Here is a 26,771-nt window from a genome sequence, read left to right as displayed (position 1 = left end):
GCAAGGTATCAAATGATAAAAATGCTAACTGGATTCACATTTGAATCAAGAATGAGATAAGAAATGTATTTGCCATTGTTTTGTAAGTTAATACATAGTGTTGTTAGATAAGAGAAAGAAAGAAGGGGCATAAATATTGAAAAGGAGGAGACAAAAATGATCATTTGTTGGAGATGAAATTATTAAATTATTGTATACCTGGAAAGCCAAAGAGAATTGCCTGGAAAAATTTAGAAACAGCAAATAAATATGTATGTAGAAACTTGGTTTGGGAAGGGTACTTAAAGGGATTCTTTAATAAATGGTTGTCTCTGGAGAGTATGGAGGGATTAGAGGGGAAACTTTTGCTTTTTAAATATTTTAATTTTTCGCTTTCAGTTTTAAATGAGATTTTTGCCTGGTGTTTATATGTTAATGTAGCAAAAAATAACTAAATTAAAAATTAAGTAAACTTTTATTTGATACGATAACTTTTCCTCTAATAATCAAATTAAGAAAGTTGGGAATACATAGAAAAATATCTAAAATAAAAGGATAAAAATAATTACTAGAGAAAGGTCAGAGGGGGACAAGGCTCTGGAATTAGGGTGATCCTGAAGAGACTGCTGGGGTAACCTCAGTGAAAGGACAGAGCCTGAATAGGTCAGTGCAGGATAGGTCCAATTAAGACATATTTGGAAGGAAAGATTTTGAATATTGATTGGATGCGGAAAGTGTGTAAGGGAAGGATCCAGGATGACTCCCAGGTTTCTATTTGAAACCAGTTGAGATAGAATACAGGAGGATAACACCAGAATACAGGAGGATAACACTGAGATGACACCAGTTGAGATAGAATACAGGAGGATAAGCAGGCTTGGCCTGGAGAGATGATGGGCTCCGTAGGTGGTAGTAGAAAATGTGAAATGCAGGAGGAGTAGTTTGGGGCAGAAGATGAGTTTAGTTGTGTTAGTTAAAGAGGAGGTGATGTAGACAGCCCAAAAGTTAGAGGGAAAGTGTGGGCTAGAAAGAGATCTGGGTAGTAGTACCTGAAACCTCAGGTAGGTTGAAATTTCCTAGGGAGAGTATATAGAATGGATTAGGAGAGGTTTAAGGATGGAACTCTGCACATCACATTTAACAGGTTGGGAGAAGCAAAGGACCCAACCCATAAAGAAGCCGAGGAGGAGAGGTGGCAAAACCAGATGAGAGAGGGCACTTCCAGAAGTCGTGGGAGGAGACAAGTTTTGTGAAGTGAGAACTGCTTCAAATGGTCAGGTGTCACAGAAAAGTCCAGTAACATAAATATGGACTGTTACATCTATTACATTTGACAATTAGGGGGTTATTAGTGACTTTGCAGGCAACCTTATCTTTACACATAAATTATGTCTGTCATATGTCCATAGGTTGAGGGACATGGCAATGATTTGACTTAAATGATTGTGCAGAGTAGAATCCTTTAAAGATATGACAGAATATTTTTCAATTTATACTTGATGATTTCTTTCTTCAGAAAGGAGTTCTAGCCCTTAATTGTTATTTGATTTTAGTTTACTTGGATAGTAAATATTTTGACAATATAATACTATCACAGTAGTAATAGTGCACATGGTTAGATTTAATTTATATAAGATTGCATTTCACCACAGGTACTGATGATGTTGTAGGTCCTGAAGGCATGGAGAAATTTTGTGAAGACATTGGTGTTGAACCAGAAAATGTAAGTCTAACTTATTAAGTCGAGTCAATCAGTTGATTATTTTTCTTAAATCTTTTGTCCCTTGACAAATAAAGCAACAATAAAAAAGTAATAGTGTGTTAGTTTTTATGAAGCAATCCAAGAAACAGATTTCAATTCTAATTTGATTTGTAAGTGAAATTTTTTGTTGGTATGGTGTACAGTCATTTTTTCTCTCATGTTTAATTTCTTGTATATAAAAGGTACAGTAATAAGGTAGTTAAACTAGATTTTTAAAAAGTGGTGTGGGCATGTGTACCTACAGTGACAGATCAGCTCGGGGACCGAGGCACAGCATGTGTCCCTTTGTCTCCCTCCGTAGTTGTCCCAGCCTAATGTGGTTTACCTAGGACTTTGAATAAGGGTTTTGAGGAGGTTGTAATTATCAAGAATTTTTCATAGCTCTTTCACTTCCATTTTAATTTACCTCAGAAAGTGATTGCTTTTTAGTGTAAAGGCCCTAAGTACTGCCCTTAAAAAGTTTAATTAGAATTTATTTTACATGCTTATTTTTGCCTAATTCTTATCACCATGCTATTGTTGAATATTTTTTCCTGTTCCCACATCTACTCTCTCATACTAAAATGAAAAATTGTGCTCATACAAATGCCCTGGATCACTAACTGTGCAGTTGAATATTACATTAGCTTCCAATTTTAACAAATATGCCTTAGATCCTAAATGAATTTATGACCTGGAAGCGATCTCAAGATCATCCCCTTCATTCAGACTATTTGCAGGATATCTGGTGCCCATGCATATATGTCATGCTCTTAAAGAAAACTAGGAATTGAGACTTCACACTTTTTTATTAAAACTTTTCTTTTTTTATCCTTACCATTTCTGTGCCTCTGTTCTCCTCCACATCCCCCTAATAACATTTTCAGTTTTCTAAAGAGCCTTTGGAATGTTAACTTTATTACATGGATTTTTGTCTTGTATTTTAAAATGTAATGTGATTCTAGTTCAGGTATCTAGATAAATTATTCAGCTTGGCGTAAAGGTTTAGGGAAAACTGGGTCAGTAATATTTTGCCTGATCTGGTCCATAGACACTCATAGACATAGAAAGTAACATTCCCTGACTTGAAGAAGGACGTGTCCTATTGAGAGCTGGCTCGAGGCGGGCAGGGTGTTTTTCGAACAGTATGAGTGAGCTGGGCTTGAGAGGGGCTACAGAGATTCCACCAGAGGACGTCAGTCCACGTCTGATCAGAGGGATGGGCGGGCAGCAGGGCCAGCGGTGAGGAGGTGAGGAGGCTGGGGTCAGGCTGCATTTGTGTGAGCATTTATACTCAGAGGTGGAAAGGCCTGTCGGTGTGAGGGAGTGCTGATGTTGGCTCTAACTGGAAAAGGGGGTCCTCAGCTCTCCAAAGTTCCTCACCTCCAAATACCAGTACTCAATAAAAGAGAGCTGCTCTATTACTCCTTTTGGGGCAGTAATGAGTCCTTTAGCTCTCTTTCCGTAAAAATAGTCTTGAAATGTTGAATCATGTACATTAAAGACTGAAAGACCGAATTTAGAATATTTTAAAGTATTTATCACTGTACTTCAATTCTAAGATGCTACTAGTAGAAGTTATATAAGTTGTATCATCACTAAGAAAGAAAAAATGTTGCTAAATAAGCTCAGACATGCCATTAATTGGGGATACATTACAATTTCAGAAATATTAACATTTGAAAAAGTGGCAAAAACAGTTTTTAAAACGCCGTTTGCATCAATGAGTAAGCACCGTAAAGTACTTAAAACTCTCACTTTGCCTGATATTTATAGCTTATAGAGTTTAAGCAGGTTATAAAATTCAAGCCTACTTTCATTTACTAAGGTAACAGCAAGATCCTTTATTTAAGTAGTTAGCTTTCTTATTAGCTATTAAAAGAAAAGGTCTGTTTTGTGTAAAGAAATCCCCATGGCGAACGTGCGCTTTGGCAGTTTAGACACATATCATGTGCACTGTCTGTGTTCTTGTGCCTTCACCATTTTTTAAACATGTTTATGTGGAATTTTAAAAAATCTTTCTAATAGAGGATTGAATATAGATATTGAGAACATACCAAATTTGAATTAAAAAATGTGGGTTAGTTCAAGAGAGGAGGAGAAAATCCTCTAATGTGTAAATATTTTAAAGAAAATATAACTTCTTCTTTTGGGGAAATACTCCTAAATAGCCCATTGGTCTCTTAAGTTACTATTTTTAACCTATTTACCAATCATTTTGTGATGATGTACATAGTAATGTAGAAGCATTGGCTTACTAATCAGTCCTCATAATCTCCTTAGTAATCTAGATTTTCGAAATCTAAAACACCTAGTGACTTTAAAAATTGATATGTACTGATTTAATTAATATTTGATGAAAGGAAATTTTAAACAGAAAAAGTACACTTAATCCTGCCCTCATAGTACAGCTGTTCGATATGTTTACTAGTATATGGTGCCCCACAGAAAAGATTGGGCCCTGCTTCTCCTCCTGGCTCAGTCAGGCACAGTGCTATTGATGTGGGCCATTGGGCTGCTTTAAAATAATCCCCCAGTCTGTACAGTTGAACTTACAAACATTAATGTATTTGTGATACAGCTCCACTGTATGTGTCTCAGGTGTGTGTCCCACCACCCACCTTTTTATTTTTTAACTCTGTTCTGTACCTTGCTCTTTTCATTTAATACATCTTAGAGATTGTTCTCTATTTGTACCCATAGCTCTACTTTGTCATAATGGGGCATAGTATTCCTTTATGTGGAATGTATTTAGCAAAGAAGTATGCAATTACTAGTCCCTTATTTATAAATGTTAGTTTACAATCTTCTGCTTCTACAAATAGTACTGTGGTCAGCATTGTTGAATGTACACGTTAATGTGTATGTGCAGGTATATCTATAAGATAACTTTCCGTAGGTGGAATTGCCGAGTCACTTACTGGTTTTAGTTTTGATAGGCACTGAAAAATTGCCCTCTGGGAAGGTTAATCGCTTTACACGTTCACCAGCACGCATCATAAGAGTTTGTGTTTCTCCAAACCCTTATCAGCAGACTGAATTATCAAACTTCTAGATGTTTGCCAATCTAGAACTCATTTTTGAAGTTACTCTGTTCATATTTCAGTGACTAAACTACCATGAACAGAAGCAGTTAGCGAGGTGTTAATGTATTTAATTGCTGAGGTCTGTTGTTCTGATTTGATTGGGTTTCTTTTTTTTTTTTTAAACAGGTAGTTATGCTTGTCCTAGCTTGGAAATTGGATGCACAAAATATGGGTTATTTTACTCTACAGGAATGGTTAAAAGGAATGACTTCTCTACAGTAAGTCCTAAGACTGTACTGGGGGGTCGCTACTCTCCCAAGCTGGCAGCCTCTTCCCTGATATCTCAGGGAGCCTGGGTTGGGTGACTGGATGAAGGCCAGCTGATCTGGGCAGACTTCTACTGGGGCCATGAGTCATTTTTATGTGATGAGGAGGGCTTTTTGGTTGAATTTTAGCAATTAAAGTTTTTATGTGAGTATTTGTTATTGATTTTCGTATTCTTCTAGAGCAGTTCTACCCAGTAGGAAATAGACTAGCCTATTCTCAAATATGTGAACCAATATGTAATTAAAATTTTTCCAATAGCCACATTAAAAAGTTGTAAAAAGAAACAGGTGAAATTAATTTTAATATATTTTATTTAACCCAAATTATTATCATTCCAGCATGTAATAAATAGTTTAAAAGTCAATGAACTATTTTACATTCTTTTTTCATACTAAATCTTCAAAATGTGATGTGTATTTTACGTTTATGATACATCTCGATTTGCATTAGCTTCATTTCAAGTGCTCAGTAGCCACATATGTCTAGCACCTACTGGATTGAACAGTCCAGGGGTAGAGCTTAAACAGCAAAGGCTTATTAGAATCTGATTTATAGTTAGTGAGAAAAAGTTGAGAAGAGTGTAACTTATAAGTGAAAATATTTGATATCTTCTATTTTATATATTCTGTGTTAGCTTAGGGCAAAATTGGAACTTCATTACTCTAGTGATTAAAAAGTAGTAATAATAAAGATTCTGTTTGTGTTACCTGGCCCAGAATAAGAAAAAAATCAGTGGTTTTATGTGTTCCCTTTGTGCTTATGTGTATGTGTGTGTGGTGTGTCTGTGGATGTATGTGTGTGTGTGTGTTTGCTGAGAGTTTCATTCAAGAAAACATAAATTGTTATTCTACGTTATGCATTGAAGGATGAGGTGGATGACTAAACATTTCAAATGGTTGGAAGATACATAGCTGTGATCTAGAGTACTTGGAATAACTTCTCTTTTCCTTTTCACTTTAACTGGGAATAAGACTTCAATTTTTATTAGATTAAAGTAGGAGTTGAAGTGGTTTTATTTAAATAATTTTGGAATTTTTGTCAAATTTTAGTATCATTGTCCATTTATTATTGATAATAATGCTTATTAGCATTACACTTTAGTAGTTTATGAAGCCTTATCACTGTTTTCCCATGGCTACGGGGACAGATCAGGCTTGAGCCTTGTGCACTTTACAAATAAGGAAACTGAGGCTCAGAGGGAATATGTGATTTGTGAAAGTAAGTGGCAGAGATGGGAAGAAAATCCAATACTTCTGATTCTGAAGTCACATTCTTCTTCTAACAACTGTTGGCTGATGGCAAATGAGTTTTAGGTAAAAGCCAAATCACCTTTTTACAAATACACTTTCCTCTCAGAATATTCTAGTATTTTAGGGTTAAGTCTCTGAAATCTCTGAAATTGTGTTGTCATGTTGGCAAACTACTCCTTATGATTTTAAGCCTTCAACTCTCATTGTGTTCCTCACTGCCTTTTTTCATGGCTTTCTGTCTGCAGGCTGATGCTTTATCCATTGAGCCAAACCAGCTAGGACGCTGGCTTTCTGAATAGAGTACGTGGTGGCTGCTCATTTGTCTTTTTTTTTTATTTTTTTAAAATATATTTTTATTGATTTCAGAGAGGAAAGGAGAGAGAGAGATAGAAACATCAATGATGACAGAGAATCATAGATCAGCTGCCTCCTGCACTGGGGTTTGAGCCCACAACCTGGGCATGTGCCTTGATCGTGAATCGAACTGTGAGCTCCTGGTTCATAGGTCGATGCTCAACCACTGAACCACTCCGGCCAGGTTCATTTCTTTTAAGAGAGTATAATATCCATTTTTTTAATATAGCTTTAGATTCTTTTTTACATTTGCCTTTACAAAAGAATATTGCATGATGCCAGGCCTTGCCCATGTGTTTTGAAGGCCTCACCACCTGGGAAGTGAAATATGCGGTTCCTGGAAGAGGCCTACATGTATGTTGGGGGTGGGGACACTTCACAGGCTTTTTGTTGAGGACTCTGCTTGGTGGCAGGTGGGTTCCTATAAAATGCAGGGTGTCGTGACAAGCCTGATCCTCTAAGGGTGCTGAGGAATCTGCTTTCTTTTTGTGATATGAAACTCTTGAGACTGGTTTTCTCATCAATGAGGTGGAGATAATTACTCAGAATAATCTGTAAGGTTCTTTGTAGTTCAAAAATAGACCAAATTCATGTTTTAAGAACCCCTCTCCCTCCTCCTTTCAGCCTCCCTAGATTTATTATTTGTTCAGCAAATATTTGAATGATAGTGATGTGCCAAGCACAGTATTCTAGGTTCTGGGGAAACAAAACCCATAAACAAGACAAAGCCCATTCAGGGTTGGGGCTTAGAAGCAATGTTCAGGCAAAAATAATAAGGTTAGTTCTCTTTATGCTACTTGAATTAACTAAATAAGTTCTATATTTGTAAGGTGTGCACACTCAGTAAATAAAAAAATTCAAGCCAATCATTTATATGCTCTAAATGGAAACTTTTGCACTGAAACTGGATTTAAAGTGTGTATATGATAAAATATGTAGTCACAGATATAGTATATATATATAGTGTCTATATAGTATATATTTGATATAAATGCTTTTTTAAAAAAAAATTGTTACTGTATAGTGGAAGTGTGCTAGAAATAACCCATGAGTTTTGGAATCAGATAGTTTTGAATCAGTTTGGTCACTCCTGGGTGTCTCTCGTAGCATTTCTAAAACCAGGAAGGTGAAGTGAAGAAATGTGGCATACACTTGGGCACAAAGAAACTAGCCTTGACTCTTCTCCTTGACACTGTGTAGACAGAGTTGTGGGCGTGGCCTCTCTGGTTGGGAAGAAATGACAGCAGCTGATAGGGAATGTCTGTCCCCAGGCTCCCTAGGCCATTTTCAGTCAGGGAAGGCACAGCTCTTGTTTTAATTGATGGTTTATTTATTGCCTTGTTCCAACATGCGTTAAGGCAACTGCTGATGAATTAAGCTTTATAGCACCAATTTTCAACCGGTGTGCCACAAGATTTTTGAAAACATGCAATATCTGACTATTTAGTCTGAGGCACTGACCTCCTTTCCCTTTGATTATCAGATCTAAAAATGACAACAACCAATACAACAATAGCTGCCCATTGTGAATAAATCAAAATTACACCTAATGCTTTTGTCAGATTGGGAAAAAATATAATTTTTGGCGTGCCACAGAATTTTAGTCATTAGTTTACATGTGCCGTGAGATGCAAAAGGTTGAAAATTGCTGTTTTGTAGGGATGTTTAAGCTAAAAACAAAATGAAGTGTGTTAGAGTGGTAGCTAACTACATAGAACTGATGGTGGGTTGGGAAAATACCTTTGGGTTGACTGAGTAAAGGGGTGAAGGTCTTTTCCATGCAATGGGGGAGAACTTCCTTTTGATTTTAAAACTTTTGAGGATTATTGTCTTGATTTATGTTTATTCCGAATGTGTTTGTGGCAGTGAAACTCAAGAAATGATCCCACTGTATGTGTATGTTTTGTTTGGTAGTAGTGTGGCACTGTCACTCTGCAACATCTGTGTTTCCTTATACATGGTACACAGAAAAGCAGGGGGAACGGGATTGAAGATGTGGCTGCTTCCTGAAAAATCTCTGCTGGTTGTTTACTTTCCAAGCCTGTTTCTTCACAGGCCCTTTGTAAGAGCTGACACCTCTGCTGATGATCTTGTTGAGTGGCCACTAGATGGCAACCTCTGGTTCAGACCTGGCAACTCAGTGGCCTGTTTCCCAAGTGGTTGGTCCAGAGGGTCTGCCTGACAAAGTCCTTTTTAAAGCAGATTAAATTCTTTGTTGACAATATCATCTCTAACCCAGGTAACTATCCTTTATAGTATCCTATCTAATTAAAGAGTAATATGCAAATTGACCATCACACCAAGACAAAAGATGGCCACCCTCATGTGGTCAAAGATGGCTGCCTCCATGTGGACACAAGATGGCCACCACAAGATGGCCTGCAGGGGAGGGCAGTGGTGGGAAGTTCGGGGTGCCCAGGCTAGGAGAGGAGGGCAGTTGGGGGTGACCAGGCCAGCAAAGGAGGGCAGTTGGGGGAGACCAGGCCAGCAACGGAGGGCAGTTGGGGGAGACCAGGCCAGCAAAGGAGGGCAGTTGGGGGAGACCCAGGCCTGCAGGGGAGGGCAGTTGGGGGGGACCCAGGCCTGCAGGGGAGGACAGTTGGGGGGGACCAGGCTTTCAGGGTAGGGCAGTTGGAGGGAACCAGGCCGGCAGTGGAGGGCAGTTGTGGGTGATCAGGCCAGCAGGGAGGGCAGTTGGGGGTGACTGGGCCAGCAGAGGAGGGCAGTTGGGGGAGACCAGGTCAGCAGAGGTGGGTAGTTGGGAGGGACCAGGACTGCAGGGGAGGGCAGTTGGGGGGAGGCAGGCCTGCAGGGGAGAGCAGTTGGGGGGGACCAGGCCTTCAGGGGAGGGTAGTTTGGGGGGACCAGGCCTGCAGTGGAGGGCAGTTGGGGGTGGGGGACCAGGCCTACAGTGGAGGACAGTTGAGGGGGACCCAGGCCTGCAGGGGAGGGCAGTTGTGGGAAGTTAGGGGTGCCCAGGCTAGCAGAGGAGGGCAGTTGGGGGTGACCAGGCCAGCAAAGGAGGGTAGTTGGGGGAGACCAGGCCAGCAAAGAAGGGCAGTTAGGGGAGACCCAGGCCTGCAGGGGAGGGCAGTTGGGGGGGACCAGGCCTGCAGGGGAGGGCAGTTGGGAGCCAACAGTCTTGGATTGTGAGAGGGATATTCATTCAATCACCTGTTTAGGCCCGATCCCACTGGGATCGGGCCTAAATGGGCGGTAGGACATCCCTCAAGGGGTCCCAGATTGGAGAGGGTGCAGGCTGGGCTGAGGAACAACCCCTCCCCCATGCACAAATTTCATGCACTGGGCCTCTAGTAGATATATAAAATTGAAATGTTACTTTGGGCATTTTGTGCTGTACACTCCAGACAAGCTCTCTGGTCTTTGAAACATAAGGACATCTTTTGCCAGAGTGCTGGACTCACTCCCAGGCATGCTGCAGAACTTGACATTTCGCCTTGCAGCTCTACCCAAAGACTCGGAGCTTCTTTATTCCCTTTTAACTGTGTAGCAGTTATCTAAATGAGTGCTTCCTGTCCTTGAATCTGTTGAAACAAACAACTGCTCCTCTTCTCATTGAGCAGGACTGAACTAAATCACTGATCAAAATCTGGCCAATTTCCTGTGGCTTTGATACTTAACTTTCCTTTCCACTGAAGAGCAGGGACCTCGACCTTATATGTTTTGGAGTTAGCATTGACCCGTCCCATATTATTAATATTATTTATTTATATACATGGTAATAAATAAAACCACACTGTGGAGTGCCCAGTGCAAAGTGAGCTCTGCTCCCTCTTACTGCTTTCTAGTGTATTCTCTTTTTATAACCTCTATTGTCCCTCAGTTGGGTTCTGGCCCTACATCTCAAATTAGGCTATCAGTTCTCCCGCTTCCTTCCAGAGTGAGCTTTTCAAAATGCAAGCCTGATCCTGGTCTTTCCCATGGTAGGAGGTGGCTTCCATTGGTTCAGGGACTCAATTAAAAAATAAACACTGTGGGCCACAGAAACTCTTTATGGTCTGTCCCATCTCCCTTTCAGTCTCATCTTGTACCACTTCCCCTCTTACTCTACCTAGTCTACTTACAATGGTTTTCTTTTCGTCTTTGGACTTTCTACACTCCCTTCTACCCCTAGGCCTTTGCACATGCTGTTCCTTTTATCTGGAAAGCCATTCTCTCCAAAAACATTGAGTTTCTTCTTTTAGCTTTCAATTTACATGTTACTTCCTTAAAGAAGCCATTTCTGACTTCTAAAATAGTCTGATATATATATATATAAATAATATGATACACACACACATACACACACACATACACACACACACACACATATCCTTAGGTTTCAAACATTATCAAGAAATAAAGAACATTCTGTTTTGTTATAGACTCACAAATGAAATATTTACTCATTTTTGGCTTTTAGATATTTTATCTCAGTAGATCATGAGGGTTTTTTAAATATTTAGCTTTCACAAATGTATTGCTAAAAATAGATCAGTGTGTTCTATTATGAACTGTATTTTCATTTATAAAGTACTAGTACATTTATAAAGTAGTTTGTAAAAATAACCAATTAGTGTACTTCCTTAGAAAAAAGTAAACAGTGTGTCACTTCCCTGTAAAAATAGGTTATCACCACCAGGGCTTTCTAGAGAAATAGCTGATTTCAAGTCTAAGGTAGGAAAAGTACAAAGTGAGCGGAATATCTTGTGCCAGAAAGTGAGGATGTGCTGAAAGACTGATGGGCGCATGTCAGAAGGACACTGGAGCCAGCTTGAAGGGGCCATAGCCCAAATGAGAACAGTTTGTTCATCAAAAAGGATAAAGACAGTAATAGCTTATAACACTGAATAAAAAGCAAAAATCCTTAACCCCCCCAAAATAAGAAAAGTGTTAAGTAGAGCTCTTCTTTTGAGAAGAATTCCAGCCATAAGTATAAAAGCATGTTAGAGTTGGAAAAATCACTGATTTGGACCTTCAAATGTAGAACCGATTCAGCCAGCTATCATCAGTATATGGCAAAACCACCAAGTGAAGGTTTTTGAGGAACAGGATTCAGAGTCTTATTTCAGAGGGAAAAGTATCTTAACATGCGGAATCTAGTGGACACCACTTTATCCAAATAAATCAGCTCAGTATCACCAGTGATGGGACATAGTGATGTGTCAGCCTCCTTCTGGGCTACACCAGGAAGGACATCATGTGTAGTGCTCTTATCATACATGCTTAACCTAAATATACTATAGGGAAATTATCTGACAAATTGAGATTCTATAAAACAACTAGTCTGATCTCTTAAAAAAATGACATTTTCAAGAAAGACAGCAAAAAGGCACGACACCCTTCCATAGACTAAGGATATACGACAACTAAAAGCAATGCATGAGTCTTAATTGGATCCTGGATTGAAAGAAAGCTGCAGCTATAAAGAAAATTGAGGGAACAATTGGGAAATTGACAATGTGGGTTGTATATTAGCCAAGAAAGTTAACATTGATAGGATATTAAGTGTGCTGATGGTATTTAAGTGTTTAGGGGTATCATTTTGTTGACAATTTGCTTTCAAATGGTTCAGAAAAAAGTGTGTATGTGAGAGAGAGCACAAGTGTGAGTGTTTATTGTGAATCAGGGGGGATGGGTATATGGGTGCTTATTAACTGTTCTTTCATCTTTCCTGTCCAGTTGAAATTTTTTAAAATAAAAAGTGTAGGAAAAATAGGTCATTGTGGATGTGTTCCAACTCTGGAATTTTTATTCTGTCTTTTGGTATTGTGTTTTTATATCACTGCCCCAATTAAGAAAAAACTCAGGTTATAATTTGCCTTTATTCTGTTTTTCTAGATGTGATACAACAGAAAAACTCAGAAATACTTTGGATTACTTAAGATCATTATTAAATGATTCTACAAACTTTAAACTTATTTACAGATATGCATTTGACTTTGCACGGGTGAGTTCTCTGGAGCCTATCCAGATGTTTCCCTCTCCTCCCTCCCCCTTCTGATTGCCTTTTGAGGATTGTTTTACATACTACAGCTAAGAAGTTAAGTATATTACTCCCAGGACGCTAGTTACAATTTCTTTCTACATGTACACTTTCTAAACTAACTGATTCTGAGCACAAATATAGTATGTTGGCACAAAGCTGTAATGGCAGACCTTTAATGGCTCTTTCGATTGTCTTAGACGTAATTTGTAAATGGGCATGTAATAGATAATAGACATTGTTCTAGGTATCTCTTAAATAAGCTTGGAAAAGCTCTTGTCATGAAACAACAAACCTTCACCGATTGAGTTTATTGGAATGAGCTAATTAGACCTAATCTATTTTTACTTTGGGTGCTATTGTTTTAGAAATCACTTGACTTTTTAAAAAAATCCAAACCTAACCTATTATTCAAACGTAATTTCTAATCATTTTGAAAAGTGATCGTATTGTTACATAGTCTGTCAGGTTCAAGTATGTGACAGTGGTTCTATTGGTATGAAATAAGGTTTTATTTTTCAGCCTGATAACCATAGGTAGAATTCTGGGTCACTAGTTAGCATTGTGTTCATTCACACACAATCCACAGCTCATTCAACTGTATTTAAGGATGGTGTTTTCTGTTATGTTTGTGTGTTCAGTGGATTTAGGTGACTAGGCTTTATTGATTGATTACGTTTTTTTGTGTGTGTTTTTTTTGTATTTTTGGTTAATCCTCACCTGAGGATATTTTTCCCATTGATTTCTTTTTAGAGAGAGTAGAAGGGGGGAGAAAATAAGAGAGAGAGAAACATTGTTGTGAGAGAGACACATTGATTGGTTGTCTCTCACAGGCACCCCAACTGGGGCCAGGGATTGAACCTGCAATCCAGGTACGTGCCCTTGACTAGGAATCAAACCCCCACCCTTGCGAGCAGAGGCCTATGCTCTAACCACTGAGCATATGGGCCAGGACTGATTATATTTTTAAATGCATTTTTTATTAAAGCAGAAAACTCAGTTAAAAAAATAATCCCCCCCACCACCACCATGCTGGATTTTTTTCACATTTTACCTGCTTTGACATTGCCAATTGAACACCAAAGAATTTGGTGGTGAATTCTGGTGCATCTACAATACTTTAGTAACTACTGTAGTGTCTTCACTTGTGAATTTTTGCATTATTGCAACCTTCAAATAAAATGACAATATGCATAAAAATTCTTGTTAGAAATTATATGGTAAAATTCAGCTATAATGTTTTACTGAATAACATTTGTATATGGAAGTGGTTTGCTACCAGATACTTTTAGAATAGATGCATAGTTTCTAGGATTAAATATTTTTTTACATGAGATTTTATATTCCTTCCATAGTCAGCTGTTTCTTATTGTATAGGTCAAAATTTGTTTAGAAGCATTACTAGAAAATAGGGCTTATTTTCTAACTTCCCTGTTTGGGGGTCAATTTTTCCCACATGTCCACTGCTTTAGACCCAGGTTCCATTTTATTCCTCCCTGGTTTCCCATCCCATCCTCAGTCAGTCTCTGGGCCCATCTCCTGAGGGCTCCTTTGGTTGTCTCTTCCTTGGTGCTTCTCCCACAGCCTCACTGTTTGAGGCCCTTGTGACTGACTCCTTGCCTGCACTGCTACACTAGCCTTATTTCACATTCTTCTCATCCAGCATTCACATCAGGAGGGTGTCATTCCTATTCCTTCCGCCCAGGGTTTCTCGGCCACCCTCCAGCTCACAGAAGCCTTCAGTACCTTCCCTCTGCCTTTGTGCTGCCTAGTGCTTCACCATGGTGTGGTGCAGTTGCTCCCACAGCACTCTAGTGGGACAGGGATTCTCTCAGTCTACTTCACAGAGGAGGAAAGTGGGCTTCAGAGAATGGAGAAATGGGACCATGGCCCCATTATTCATCAACAGTAGACCCAGGGTCTAGCTTCAAGTCCAGTCTGCAGGTCACTGCAGGCCCTTAACAATCCAGTCCCATGCTTCCTCTCTTAGGCGATGCCTGCGTAGTGAAGTTGAATTAGCTGCTGGTTCACTGAACCTGCCACCTGCCTTTTTGGCCTTTCTGCTTTCTGTTTTTTGTCCCACTACACCTCTGGCTAAAGCCCTATTTGTATTCACTCAGCCCTCTGTATTGTGAGGCTTCTAAGCCCAAGCCACATGCTTCCACTTTCACAAAGCCTTGCCTGCTTCTCCTTGTACTGGAGGGATCGCTGCATTCACTTAAGTGGCATTTCTGTCTCCTCTATCTACTTGGCTTTGGAGTTTAGGTAAAGGCCTTAATTTTATTTTTATCTGCCAAATTAAGGGACTATCCCCAGTAACAGCCAGCAGAATTCTTTGCTTTTAAGGAGAGGATTAGTAAATATCAGTGAATTAAGCTGCTTTACGTAATGATGAATAGCCACTATTCAGCTAAATTATGCTATAAGATAAATTTGTTACTGAACCCCTATTTTGATTTGTTTTGTTTAGCTCTATCTCGCAAGTTTGGAGACACTATATTTTCATTTGCATTCGGTTAAAAATAGTTTCTCCTGTGATTTTTTTTTTTTTACTCTGGTTATTTCGAAGGATGTTGTTTATGTTCTTTTCCAAGTTTTTAGGATTTTCCAAGTAATTTTTTTATTATTGATATCTAGTTTAATTCCATTGTGGCAAGAAAGCATGCCCTGTATAATTTAAGCCCACTTAAGTGTATGGAGGCTTGATTTATAGTCCAGAATGTGGTCTGCGGTGATGAATGTTTAATGTGGACCAGAAAAGAAGGAATAGTCTCCGCTGCTCGGCGTAGCATGTCATAGACATCAGTTAGGTCAAGTTGGTGGATTGTGTTGCGCAGTCTTCATTATCCTTATCGATTTCTGCCTACTCGTTCTATCAATTACTGAGAGAGGAATGTTGAACTCTCCGACTATAGTATTTCTCCTGTCACTTCAACCATTATTTTCTGTTTCATGTATTTTGAAGCTCAGATATTAGGTAGAGATACACTTAGTATTATTGTGTCTTCAGGTAGAGTTACACTTAGTATTATTGTGTCTTCTTGAAGAATTGGCCCATTATGAAATGTCTCTCTATCTCTGGTAATATTTGTTCTGAAGTCGATAGCCACTCCAGCTTTCTTTTGTTTAAGCTTGCAAGATATGTCTTTTTTCATCCTTTTACTTTTAACCTATTTGTGTCTTTATATTTAAAGTGGATTTCTTATAGATAGCATCTCGGGATGCTTACACCATTTACATTTAATGTGATTTATGGTATGGTTAAGTTTATATCTCACATCTTGCTATTTCTCCACACACACACACATTTGTCCCATATGGTTTTTGTTCCTTTTTTCCTCTTTTCATGATTTCTTTTGGATTGAGTTTTTTGTTTTTGTTTTTATGATTTTCTTTTATTTCCACTATTGCCTTGTTAGCTATATATCTCTCTGTTTTATTTTTCTTGTGGCTGCTATAGGCTTTACAGCATGGATCTTTAAATTTTCAGAAGTTTTCTGCAAATAATAATTTACCACCTCATGTATAATGCAAGAACCTTTGCAGCAGTATGCTTTTATTTTGCTCTCCCATGCTTTTTGCTGTTATTGTCATACATTTTACTTACACCTATGCTGTAAATCTGACAATATATTATATTAGTCTATTCAGGCTGTCCTAACAAATACCAGGGAATGAGTAGTTTATAAACAACAGAAATTTATTTCTCACAATTCTTGGAGACTGGGAAGTCTAAGACAAAGGCACCGACTGGTCAGACAGATTAGATGTCTGGTGAGAGCCAGCTAGCTGTAACCTTACAATATCACAAGGGAGGAGGGGTCTCTTTTATAAGAGCACTAATCACATTCATGAGGGCAGAGCCTACTTAGCTCCCCAAGGCCCCACCTCCTTATACCATCACTCGGGGGTTAGGATTTTAACATGAATTTCTTTTAAAAAAAATATATTTTTATTGATTTCAGAGAGGAAGGGGGAGGTAGAGAGAGATAGAAACATCAATGATGAGAGAGAATCATTGATTGGCTGCCTCTTACACGTCCCCTACTGGGGATCGAGTCTGCAACCTGAGCATGTGTAATTGACCAGAATCAAACTCGGGACCCTTCAGTGAGCCAAACCATCTAGGGCTTAACATGAATTTCTTTTTTTTTTTTTTTTAATGTATTTTATTAATTTTTTACAGAGAGAAAGGGAGAGGGATAGAGAGTTAGAAACATCGATCAGCTGCCTCTTGCACACTCCCTACTGGGTATGTGCCCGCAACCAAGGTACATGCCCTTGACCAGAATCGAACCCGGGACCCTTGAGTCCACAGGCCAACACTCTATCCACTGAGCCAAACCGGCTAGGGCTTAACATGAATTTCTTATAGATACCATATAATTGGTCTGTCTGACAATATCTGTCTTGAGATGCTTAAACCATTTATATTTAATGTAATTTATGGTATGGTTAAGTTTATATATCCTGTCTTGCTATCCCCCCTCCCCATTTGTTCCAAACATTTAGACCATAGCATGTATTGTATTATCATTTTGGTAAAAATGTCTTTTATATTTACCCAAATATATATCATTTCTGTGCTCTCTGTTTCTTTTGTATAGATATAGATTTCTATCTGATATCATTTGCCTTCTGCCCCCAAATTTTTCTTTAACATTTCTCATAGTACAGATCTTCCAATGATGAATTCTCTAAGCTTTTATATTGCCTTCAATTTAGAAAAGTACTTCTCTGGATTGAAGATCCCAGGTTGATGGAATATTCTTTTAGTACCTTAATGATATTGTTCTGTTGTCTTCTGTCTTGGGTAGCTTCTGATGATAAGTCTTAGTGTTGTTCATTATTCCTTTGAACAGAACGGCTTGTTTTCTGACTGCTTTTATTCTCTTCACTGCTTTTCCCAAACTGATTACAATGTGCGTTGGCATAATTTTCTTTATGTTTATTCTGGTTAGGGCTTGTTGAGGTTTTTTGATCTGTGGGCTTATAGTTTGTATTAAATTGGGAAAATTTTCAGCTGTATTTTTTTCTTTTCTTTTTAAAAAAAATATATTTTTATTTATTTCAGAGAGGAAGGGAGAGGGAGAGATAGAAACATCAATGATGAGAAAATCATTGTTTGGCTGTTTCTTGCCATACCCCCTACAAGGGATCCAGCCCACAACCCGGGCATGTGCTCTTGACCGGAATCGAACCTGGGACCCTTCAATCCACTGGCTAGGGCCAGTTGTTATTTCTTTCAATATATTTTCTGTTCTTGCTCTGCTCTAGTTATACCTATGTTAGATGCTTCATATTGTCCCATAGGCCTCTGATGCCATGTTCAGTTTTTTTCAGGTTTTTCTCCCTTTCTGTTTCTTCAGTAGTTTTGATTACGATGTTTTCTAATATTTTTTAAAAATCTTTACTTGTCTTCTAATATTAATATTTTCTTCTGTAGTGTCTAATCTGCTGTAATCCTAACCAGTATATTTTTCATCTCAGATACTGTTATTTTTCATCTCCAGAAGTTCCATTTGGGTCTCTTTTTGTATGTTCCATTTCTCTCTTCATCATGATAATATTTTCTTCCTCCTGGAACATCCAGAACATATTTATTACAAGTGTATTAACAACTTGTCTTCAGGTTCCATCATACCTGCCATTTCTGGGTCTCTTTCTATTGGTTAATTTTTATCTTGGCCATGAGTCATATTTTATAGCTTCTTTGCATTCCTATTTTGATTGGATGTTGGATATGAAAAATGATTTGTCTTTTTTCATTCTTTTAAATAGCGTTGGATTTAACTCTTTTCTGGTATATAGTTAAGTTACATGGAATCTGTTTGTTTCTTTGAAAGGGCTGGTTAAGGAAGATTGAGCCCCACTCGGAAAGCAGTTCCCTTTTGGGGATTCTGCTGCTCAAGGCCCTGAGATTAGGCGATCTTTCCACTCTGGCTCGTGGAAATACAAACTGTCCGCAGCCCTGTGTGAGCTCTGGAGTTCCTGTTCACTCTTTGCAGTGGTCTTTCCCCGTGCTCAGATTGGGGAGTCACTGCAGAGCTCCGGATTTCTCTCTGTGCAGCTCCCACTTTGCTGGTATTTTGACCCAGAGATTGTAGTCACCTTCACCCCCCAAGACTCTGTCTTTTCCAACTCAGCAAGGTTGCTGGGCTAGGTTTGGGCTCCCCCTTCATGTGCTGTGGACTCGAGACCAGCTCCACACAGTAAGCTGGTATCACTGTCAGGCTTATCTTATGTTTCCTTTTTCTCAGGGGTCACAGTCCTGTGCTGCCTGTTGTCTACTGTGAAGTGAAAAGGGCAATCTAGTTTCTCTAACTCCATTTTGGTTAGAAGCAGAACTCAGCTTTTTATCCCTCCAATCTCTTTTCTACAAAAATGAGTCCTAAAGGTGGTAACTAATAATATAACAGACCTTTGAAAATCAAACTTGTAATGGAAATGAAACTTTCCGATAGTTTCACTATCCTAAATATTGTCTGTTGGAAATAACAATGGCATACGTTAAACATTACGCTTTAATATACCAGGAAGGAAACTATAGTACAGTACCAGAAAATGATAAAATGACCCCTTTAACGTCTCTACCCAGATTGTAGTTCTAAGGGTGTGATCTTTTTTTTTTCTTCGCCTTCAAATTTTATAGCCAATTAAAAATAGTACTTGGCTATCAAGTTATATTCTTTTTCTCCTAATACATTTTTACTTGAATTTATTTATAGTGTTATGGATATCATAGACTCATGAAACTTTGCAGCTAACAGAAACCATAAGAAGTCATCTGGTCCAGTCTTGTCATTATGCAGATGAATAAACAGAGCCAGAGTGGAGGGGACAACATGGCCCGAGCTCGGTCCTTGAGGTGCAGGCCAGTGTCCTCTGCACAGAACCCACCTCACCTTCCCTGACTCACAGCTGTCTCCATCCTATGGGATCTTGTTAAGAGGAAGATGGTGGGATATAAATTCCAGGGCTGAAATGGCCAGTTCTCTTATCAAGTGGAATTTTGTCTCAATATATTTATGCATAGGGTTTTTCTCCCAATATAATTTTTATTTATTATATAAATAAATATTGTTATATTAATTCATTTAAATAAAACAGCCATTTTTTTCTTGATTCCCCTTTTTGAAAGGACCTGGAGAGTTTTAAGAATGGACAAAGAGAATGATATGAAAGAGTAAATACAGTATTTTTTTGTTGATCTGGGGATAATTGTTAAATATCAGTTAAATTTGATTTTCTACATTCTCTGTGTTAGAGGCAAGGTACTATGCTGAAGTCCCGGAGAGAGTTGACACTTGGAATTTTGAGAAGGATAAATGCTGGGCTGATAGCAGCAGCATCTCGGCCTGGCCAAGAGTAGACACCATGAATTTATAGTGATGCTGCTCTTGGATTCTGTTCTAATGGTGTGGTGCAGCTCGATGCAGAAAGGAGAGAATAATGGGATGGACTGAGAGGGAGAAGTGTGTGGGCTGGAGGGCAGAGGCGAGTTGAGAGGAGCCCTCCTAGAGAGATTGAGAGGGATCTAAAGGAAATGAGGAAGTGACGTTAGGAGAAGCTGATAGATGGAGAGAAAGGAGGACTTCAAGGTGAGCAAGAGGAGAATGGGAGACTTCTGTGGGTTGCAGGGAGTTTGCTTTCTCCTTGAAACAAAGCTTTAGGAAGTTGTAAACAGGGCTCTCTGGAGGCAGAACTCGGCCATCCCTTGATGCGCTCACTTCTCTAGCACTAGGTACTAGTGCTGCTTCTGTTTACTGTCTCAGAGGAGGTGTTTCTGGAAGATGGAAGAGCTCACACATATTAAAGTTAATGAATTTTCTTTCTCTAAGTAAAACAGTAGCTTAGTCATTTCCATTTAAGCTAGAAGAGATTGTGGCTGTTAACTGTACTCATATAATTTGCTAAGGAAAAATCTGCTGGGTCTTCTGTACATCAGAGAATTCTGCCTGACTCTAACCTTAGTCTGTTGTGACTATTTTGACTCACATCCTCTTCTAATTGGAGTCAGTTTCTTACTTCTTAACTACTGTATTTGTCAATCTGTTCGTTTTCCTCTCTACACAACTCCCGCAACACACCACACACACAGCTCTCTACTTTTTTCTCATATTTTTAATTGGAAATTACAAAGGAAAGAAAAAGTAGGTTAGGTGAGGACAAGAGTAGGGAGAATATGGTCATCTAATCCCAGGTCCATTACTTTGAAAACCTTGGCAGTTTTATCTTTAAGATTACTCTTTGTTCATAATGTATGTAAAGATTGAGTCACTATGTTGTACACCTGAAACTAATACAATATTGTATGTCAATTATACCTCAATTAAAAAATTACTCTTAGTTATTACAGACACAGATTTGCTCAGCAATTATTTGTAAAACTAATTGGACTATGTGAGTTTATATTTAAATCTCTCTTTCCTCATCACTTCTCAGGGAAGCAAGGCGGTCCACAATGGTTTGGAATGAGACTTCCAGGTTCAAGTCCCAGCTCTACCACTTACTGACTATCATTTTAACCCCCTTGCCTCAGTTTTCTTATTTATAAATTGGGGCTAATAATAATGCCTATCCTAAAAGGGTTGTTGTATTAAATGAATTTAAGTATAAGGCACTCGGAACAATTTCTGGCTCAGATTAAATTCTCAATAAAAGTTAACCATAGAATTAGAAATAGTTGTTCAAATTATTATTCACTAACATTACTTAGGTGCCTGCACAAAACTTCATTGTTTTTCAAGAGTAATGCTTAGTAATAGAATCTCTACCAAATAAAATGATGAGGAAAGACTGTGCCCATTGGCAGATTTTTTTTCTTTTGTTAAGGAAATAGGTAAGTTTAATTAATTACCTTGAAAGCAGTGTGATCTGTAAATAATGCTGGGGACGTTCTAAGAGCGTAATTATTTCGATTCATTTTTCCCAGTGGGATGATACTCTTGGGTTTTATGACTTGTGTGGTTTTTTAAAATGTATATTAAAAAGGAAAAAACCCAGCTCTCATTAAAAAAAAAACTGATTTAGCCCTAGCCGGTTTGGCTCCGTGGATAGAGCGTCAGCTTGCGGACTGAAGGGTCCAGGGTTCGATTCCAGTCAAAGGCACATGCCTGGGTTGTGGTCTTGATCCCCAGTGTGGGGTGTGCAGGAGGCAGCCAATCAATGATTCTCTCTCATCATTGATACTTCTATCTCTCTCTCCCTCTCCCTCTCCCTTCCACTTTGAAGTCAATAAAAAGATATATATATATTTTTAAAAATTAAAAAAAAACTGATTTAATAAATTTTCCGTTATATAAACTGAATCACATTATTTAAGATTCATGATAGAGCTCTCTATTTTTACCTGTGTTTGTTGACTTAGGTAGCTGTGTTAAGGAGAACTGCATATTCACTATTTTTTGTAATCCCTGTGGTCTCAGATGGAATTCTGTGATGTATGTCATAGGTCTTCATTTTAGTCCTTTTGAGTTCACATATCAATTTCTGACTTGGTTGCCACTGTTTGTGAATCATGGTCGCTTATATGTTTTTTGGTTTTTGTTTTTGTTTTGTTTTTTAGTACAACTAATGCTTGAAAATCTTAGGAATTTTTTTTTTCCTGTTGAAGATTTTTTTTCCTATTGATTTTAATCATTAAATGTCCCCCTTTTCACATACAGGTCTTAAGCTATCAAAGCTTTGTGAAAATTGGAAATAGGGCATCTGAAATAGTTGGGGGCCTCTGAATAGCATATTTGAATATCTAGATGGTTAGAGATTCATTTTTATAATATTTACATTTGCATACATACAGTTACCTATTTGTTCATTTATTGTTTCTTAAGTCATTTGCGCCATTTAAAGAAAAAAAGCTTAATTTTCACATATCATTGGAAGACTTATACTGGAATAGCCTTACATAAACAAAGGCAGTAATTTTTTTTTTCATATTAGAACTTCAAATCAGACCTTAGTAAAACGTCATTACTCTCATTGGCTGTTACTAGTCTTTAGCTGGAGGAGTGCATTTATTCCATATACAAAACATAACTTCTTAGAATATTCAGAGTAGGATCCTTTGGTTTTATAGCTGTACCACTGAGAGGACTGATCTCATATGTAAATTAAAATTTATGAAATACATACCAGCACATCTGGAGTCAAGAGATGGACAGGGAGAAAAGTTCCATTTCTTCTTTGACCTTGATGGGCTTGCTGGGGATGCTGATTGACTCTTGACAGCCTGTCTCAAGGTTCTTTCTGCTTAGACTGACCTGGGAGCAGGCGCCTGCCCGCGGGGTCAGTGTTGCAGTGCACTACTGCGATTTCTTGCGAGGAGCTTCTAGATGGCTTTGCTGTACTCTTTAAATTCGTTATGGTGATTATCATTTTTAAAATGCCCTGCTTCATAGCATTGTGGGAGATTCATGTACCTTAATTGGGAACTCCTTGGCAGAGAATGCCATTAGGGTCATTGCTGTCAGAGAACCCCCGGGCGTGTCTCCATGTTGATGTTCAGTAGCTTTTTGTTGTGGGGTCTCTCGACTGTGTTGTTCCTAGGAATTTTGAGTGTTTCCAATTATGGACATTTGCAGGTAGCCTCCAGTCTACCCACCGGCAACGTTGGTTACCAGCGAGTTGCCACTGTTCAGATCTTGAGTGCATCCATAATATCTCTCTCTTATTTGCTAGGCAGAAGATGGTGTTAGTGATTGAGAGCTGCTGGCTGGCACCCTTGCAGAGCAGGAGTGAGTGAGTGCTGTTCAGCTTCCGGTCCTGTGAGTCTGATGCCTTTCTCCCTGTCTGGGCATCACTGCCAACCATCGAAGTCCTTCATGATCATCAGTTTGTCAGATGATTATATTGTTGCAAAGAGTCTTGTCCAGGTCTTTTGTATCTTTTTTTCTTTTTGTCACCTTGGTGTATGTCCATTGTGATGGGGACATAGGCGTTGATGACGTGGGGGAAAAGGCACAGTATGTACCATGGCAAGACCAGTGATTTTAGATTTAGTGAATGATTACAAACTTTTCCAAGGGAAAGCTTTTCCCAAGCACCAGTGCCGTCAGCCCGGTGCTGCATGGGCTGGTTTTCAACAGGTGAACTTTGGCCCAGTCCTGTGGTGCCATGTGTGTTTTCAGCAGTGTACTCATTTTCCATGTGGATTGCTTCACAGTATGGTGTGCTGTTGCCATCTGCTACACCTGTGTTACAGGGTAAGAGGAAGTTTCCATTTCTTGCACAGTGTGTCACAGAAATAGAAGCCTTTGCAGTGCAACAAACCAATGAGGCTTGATTGGCAAAAGGCGGACAGTCTCTAGAGCACCTTTTCTCTTGTCCTCCTCTCCATCAGGACTAAGTACTATGATGCATGGCCAAAGGACAGGCAGAGAACGCTGTGGAAAGGACGCCCCACCTGTTTGCATTGAACTGTGGAATTGGGGCACCCCCACTGTCACCAGACTTAAGTTGTGTGGCCTGGAACAGAGAAGGGTGATGTGGAGCCATCTTCCCTGGTCTGTTGGTGAGGGGCATTAAGTTGTATGCCTGGGACCAAAAGGACAGACCTATTGCACATCTTCCTGTATCTTCATCTACCGTGTTTGCTGTTGTTGAATGAGGCCTTACGTTTGCTGTATTGTTTAAGTCCTTCACTTTTAAATTCAGTGTCAAGACCAGAAATTCTGTGTACTAAAGAGACTTCACTGCTAGAGTCCTTGAATTAGTGCTGTATTTTTATCGGGAGATAACATGTGGCTGCATATATTGCTGACAGTGGTGGTCACAGTGTCATCCCTTAATTTAGTGTGAACATATAGATGGGATAGCCAGGAACTTTCTCCCTTTGTAGAAAAGTACTTTTGCAAGTTTCCACTGGAGTGAGATACTACATGGAAGCTAGCTTTGGATCTATGTAAGGCTTATGGCCCCAGGTCCTTTGTCCCTTTACATAGAAATGCCCCACTTGTAGTCCTGGAATGAAAATTTGTAAGAAAGTGGAGAATGAGAAATTAGGATCCTTAATGGCAAGTATAAGTGGAATGAGCTTCACCTGCCCATTTCAGGTTTATGTACTACTTTTTTTCTGGTTTCTTTTTGAAATGTCTTTCCCTTGGTTGCTAGTTAGGGGTATTCTGCTAGGAGAGTTCACGTCCAACAAATCCAAGGTAAGAAGGACTGTAGTAGACAGACTGTTTTCTCCCCGAGTGGGTGGATGAATACACCTCTTAGTTGGAGAGAAGCTCCACAGCCCCAGCCTTCATTGTGAGCTGAATTTAATTCCAGTGCTTTTTAGGTACAAGAAGAACACTTACCAACAAAATAAATTATTGGAAAAACAGTATTTATTAAGGAACCTGATTCCTAAGCATGAAAGTTGAAACCTTTAGTTAAATTAAACATTTAGTTAAATTATGGGCTTTGTTTGAGGTGAGCAATTATGATTTTGGTAATTATAAATGTCAAACAGCAAGTGATTAAATTACAGATTTTTATTTATCCCATGAAATAATTGTAGATACTATTACTACGTAACTAATTGATTTTTGCATTAGAGTGATCATTTCAGTTGACATGAGTCTTTTCACAGTATGTTTCTATAGTACCAGAGTGAGCAAGCCTTCCATTGTTTGACTGCCTCCCCTCCCCCACCTCAGGCGTGACCCAGGGATTCTATGGTGTATGATAAATGGTCAATGAGCTGTTCACTAATGTCTTGTTGACGTGAAATAGAAATTTGGATTATTGGAATTTATTATTTGGGGCATCTGGCTCATCCTTGTTTTTGTTTATTAAACAGGAAAAGGACCAACGCAGCCTAGACATTAACACTGCCAAGTGCATGTTGGGACTGTTATTAGGAAAAATCTGGCCCCTTTTTCCAGTTTTTCACCAATTCTTAGAGGTACCAAATTGTTATTTTATGGAATGTATTTTTGCTTGCTTAGAATGACCAAGTATATTTTATTTAACCATTTTATGTAATTTTCTGTTTGTTATACTTTCTGCCTATAGGAATTATGGTGACATAACTGCTGTCAATCAGCAACGACCTGTTCTCTCTGCGGGTGTCTGTGTGAATTTATTGTGTTGCATCGCTCCCGGTACAGATGCATCAGAAACAGCTACAGCTCTGTCCTTTGCTCCTCTCTTGTCCCCATTTTAAAAGCTTTACTTTTGTTTAGATTTCCTGCTCTCTATAATAGTAGTAAAACAAGATTTCCTTTCCTTTGTGGCTTTAGGTGAATTTCCACTTTTATTAAGCAAAGATTAAAAAATAAGCATTAAAAAAAAAAGCATCGGCCTTCTTGTTAAAAGAAGTGTGTAATGTAGTTTTCTTTACTCTTATCTCCAAGTAACTTGGGGACCATGACTTAGTCTGAGTGTTAGGCAAACTGACAAAATATCCTTCAGTTTAATTTTTCTTCACATTTGTATTAGAAATAATCCAGCACTGAACCCCATCATTGTTCATTTGCTTTAAGGGTGAATAATAAATAACTTTGAGCTGCTGGTTATGAGGAGCTGGTTTTGATGTAATGTAATACTGTAGGAGTTTGAAGTACCTGAGATGTAGGTTTAAGTTACTAGGGGTGTCATATAGATAGCATCCTTCTTGTCCTCCAGCCCCAAACTCCCTTCCCTTTTTTTCTTTGCCCTAAACCCCTTTTGAAAATGTCCTCGCTTGAAAGGATAAAGGTGTTGAGTCTTTGAGGAAATCCTGGGTCTTATCCTGACTCTAGCTTCACTCTTGAAATAATCTTTCTTACAACTTACTTTATGTAATCGTCTGGGAAAACTTCCAACTGATACGATTCTTTGAGGACTGTTATTTAAAAACTTGAGGCCCGGTGCACAAAATGCATGCACGGGGGTGGGGGGGGTGTCCCTCAGCCCAGCCTGCACCCTCTCCAATCTGGGATCCCTCTCACAATCCAGGACTGCTGGCTCCCAACTGCTCACCTGCCGGCCTTCCTGATGGCCCCTAACTGCTTCTGCCTGCCAGCCTGATCACCCCCTAACCACTCCCCTGCCAGCCTGATTGATGCCTAACTGCTCCCCTGCCAGCCTGATTGTCCCTAACTGCCCTCCCCTGCAGGCCTGGTCCCCCACAACTGCTG

At 39.0% G+C, this 26,771-nt stretch overlaps 1 protein-coding gene across 5 annotated transcripts in view; it reads left to right on the top strand.

Moving 5' to 3' along the window:
• DCUN1D4 (defective in cullin neddylation 1 domain containing 4) overlaps positions 1 to 26,771 on the top strand; it is an 80,889-nt gene that overhangs the window by 49,243 nt on the left and 4,875 nt on the right. For 4 of the 5 annotated variants that reach the window (XM_028143784.2, XM_028143786.2, XM_054729136.1 and 1 more), the window contains 4 exons: positions 1,632 to 1,702; positions 4,933 to 5,024; positions 12,519 to 12,627; positions 25,451 to 25,555. In XM_028143784.2, the coding sequence (XP_027999585.1) occupies positions 1,632 to 1,702; positions 4,933 to 5,024; positions 12,519 to 12,627; positions 25,451 to 25,555 (377 nt within the window). The remainder of the gene's footprint in view (positions 1 to 1,631; positions 1,703 to 4,932; positions 5,025 to 12,518; positions 12,628 to 25,450; positions 25,556 to 26,771) is intronic. The other variant, XM_028143787.2, reaches the window with a different exon arrangement.

The sequence above is a fragment of the Eptesicus fuscus genome, chromosome 2 (assembly GCF_027574615.1).
Source record: "Eptesicus fuscus isolate TK198812 chromosome 2, DD_ASM_mEF_20220401, whole genome shotgun sequence".
NCBI lineage: Eukaryota > Metazoa > Chordata > Mammalia > Chiroptera > Vespertilionidae > Eptesicus > Eptesicus fuscus.
This window is presented reverse-complemented; position numbering and strand designations above follow the sequence as displayed.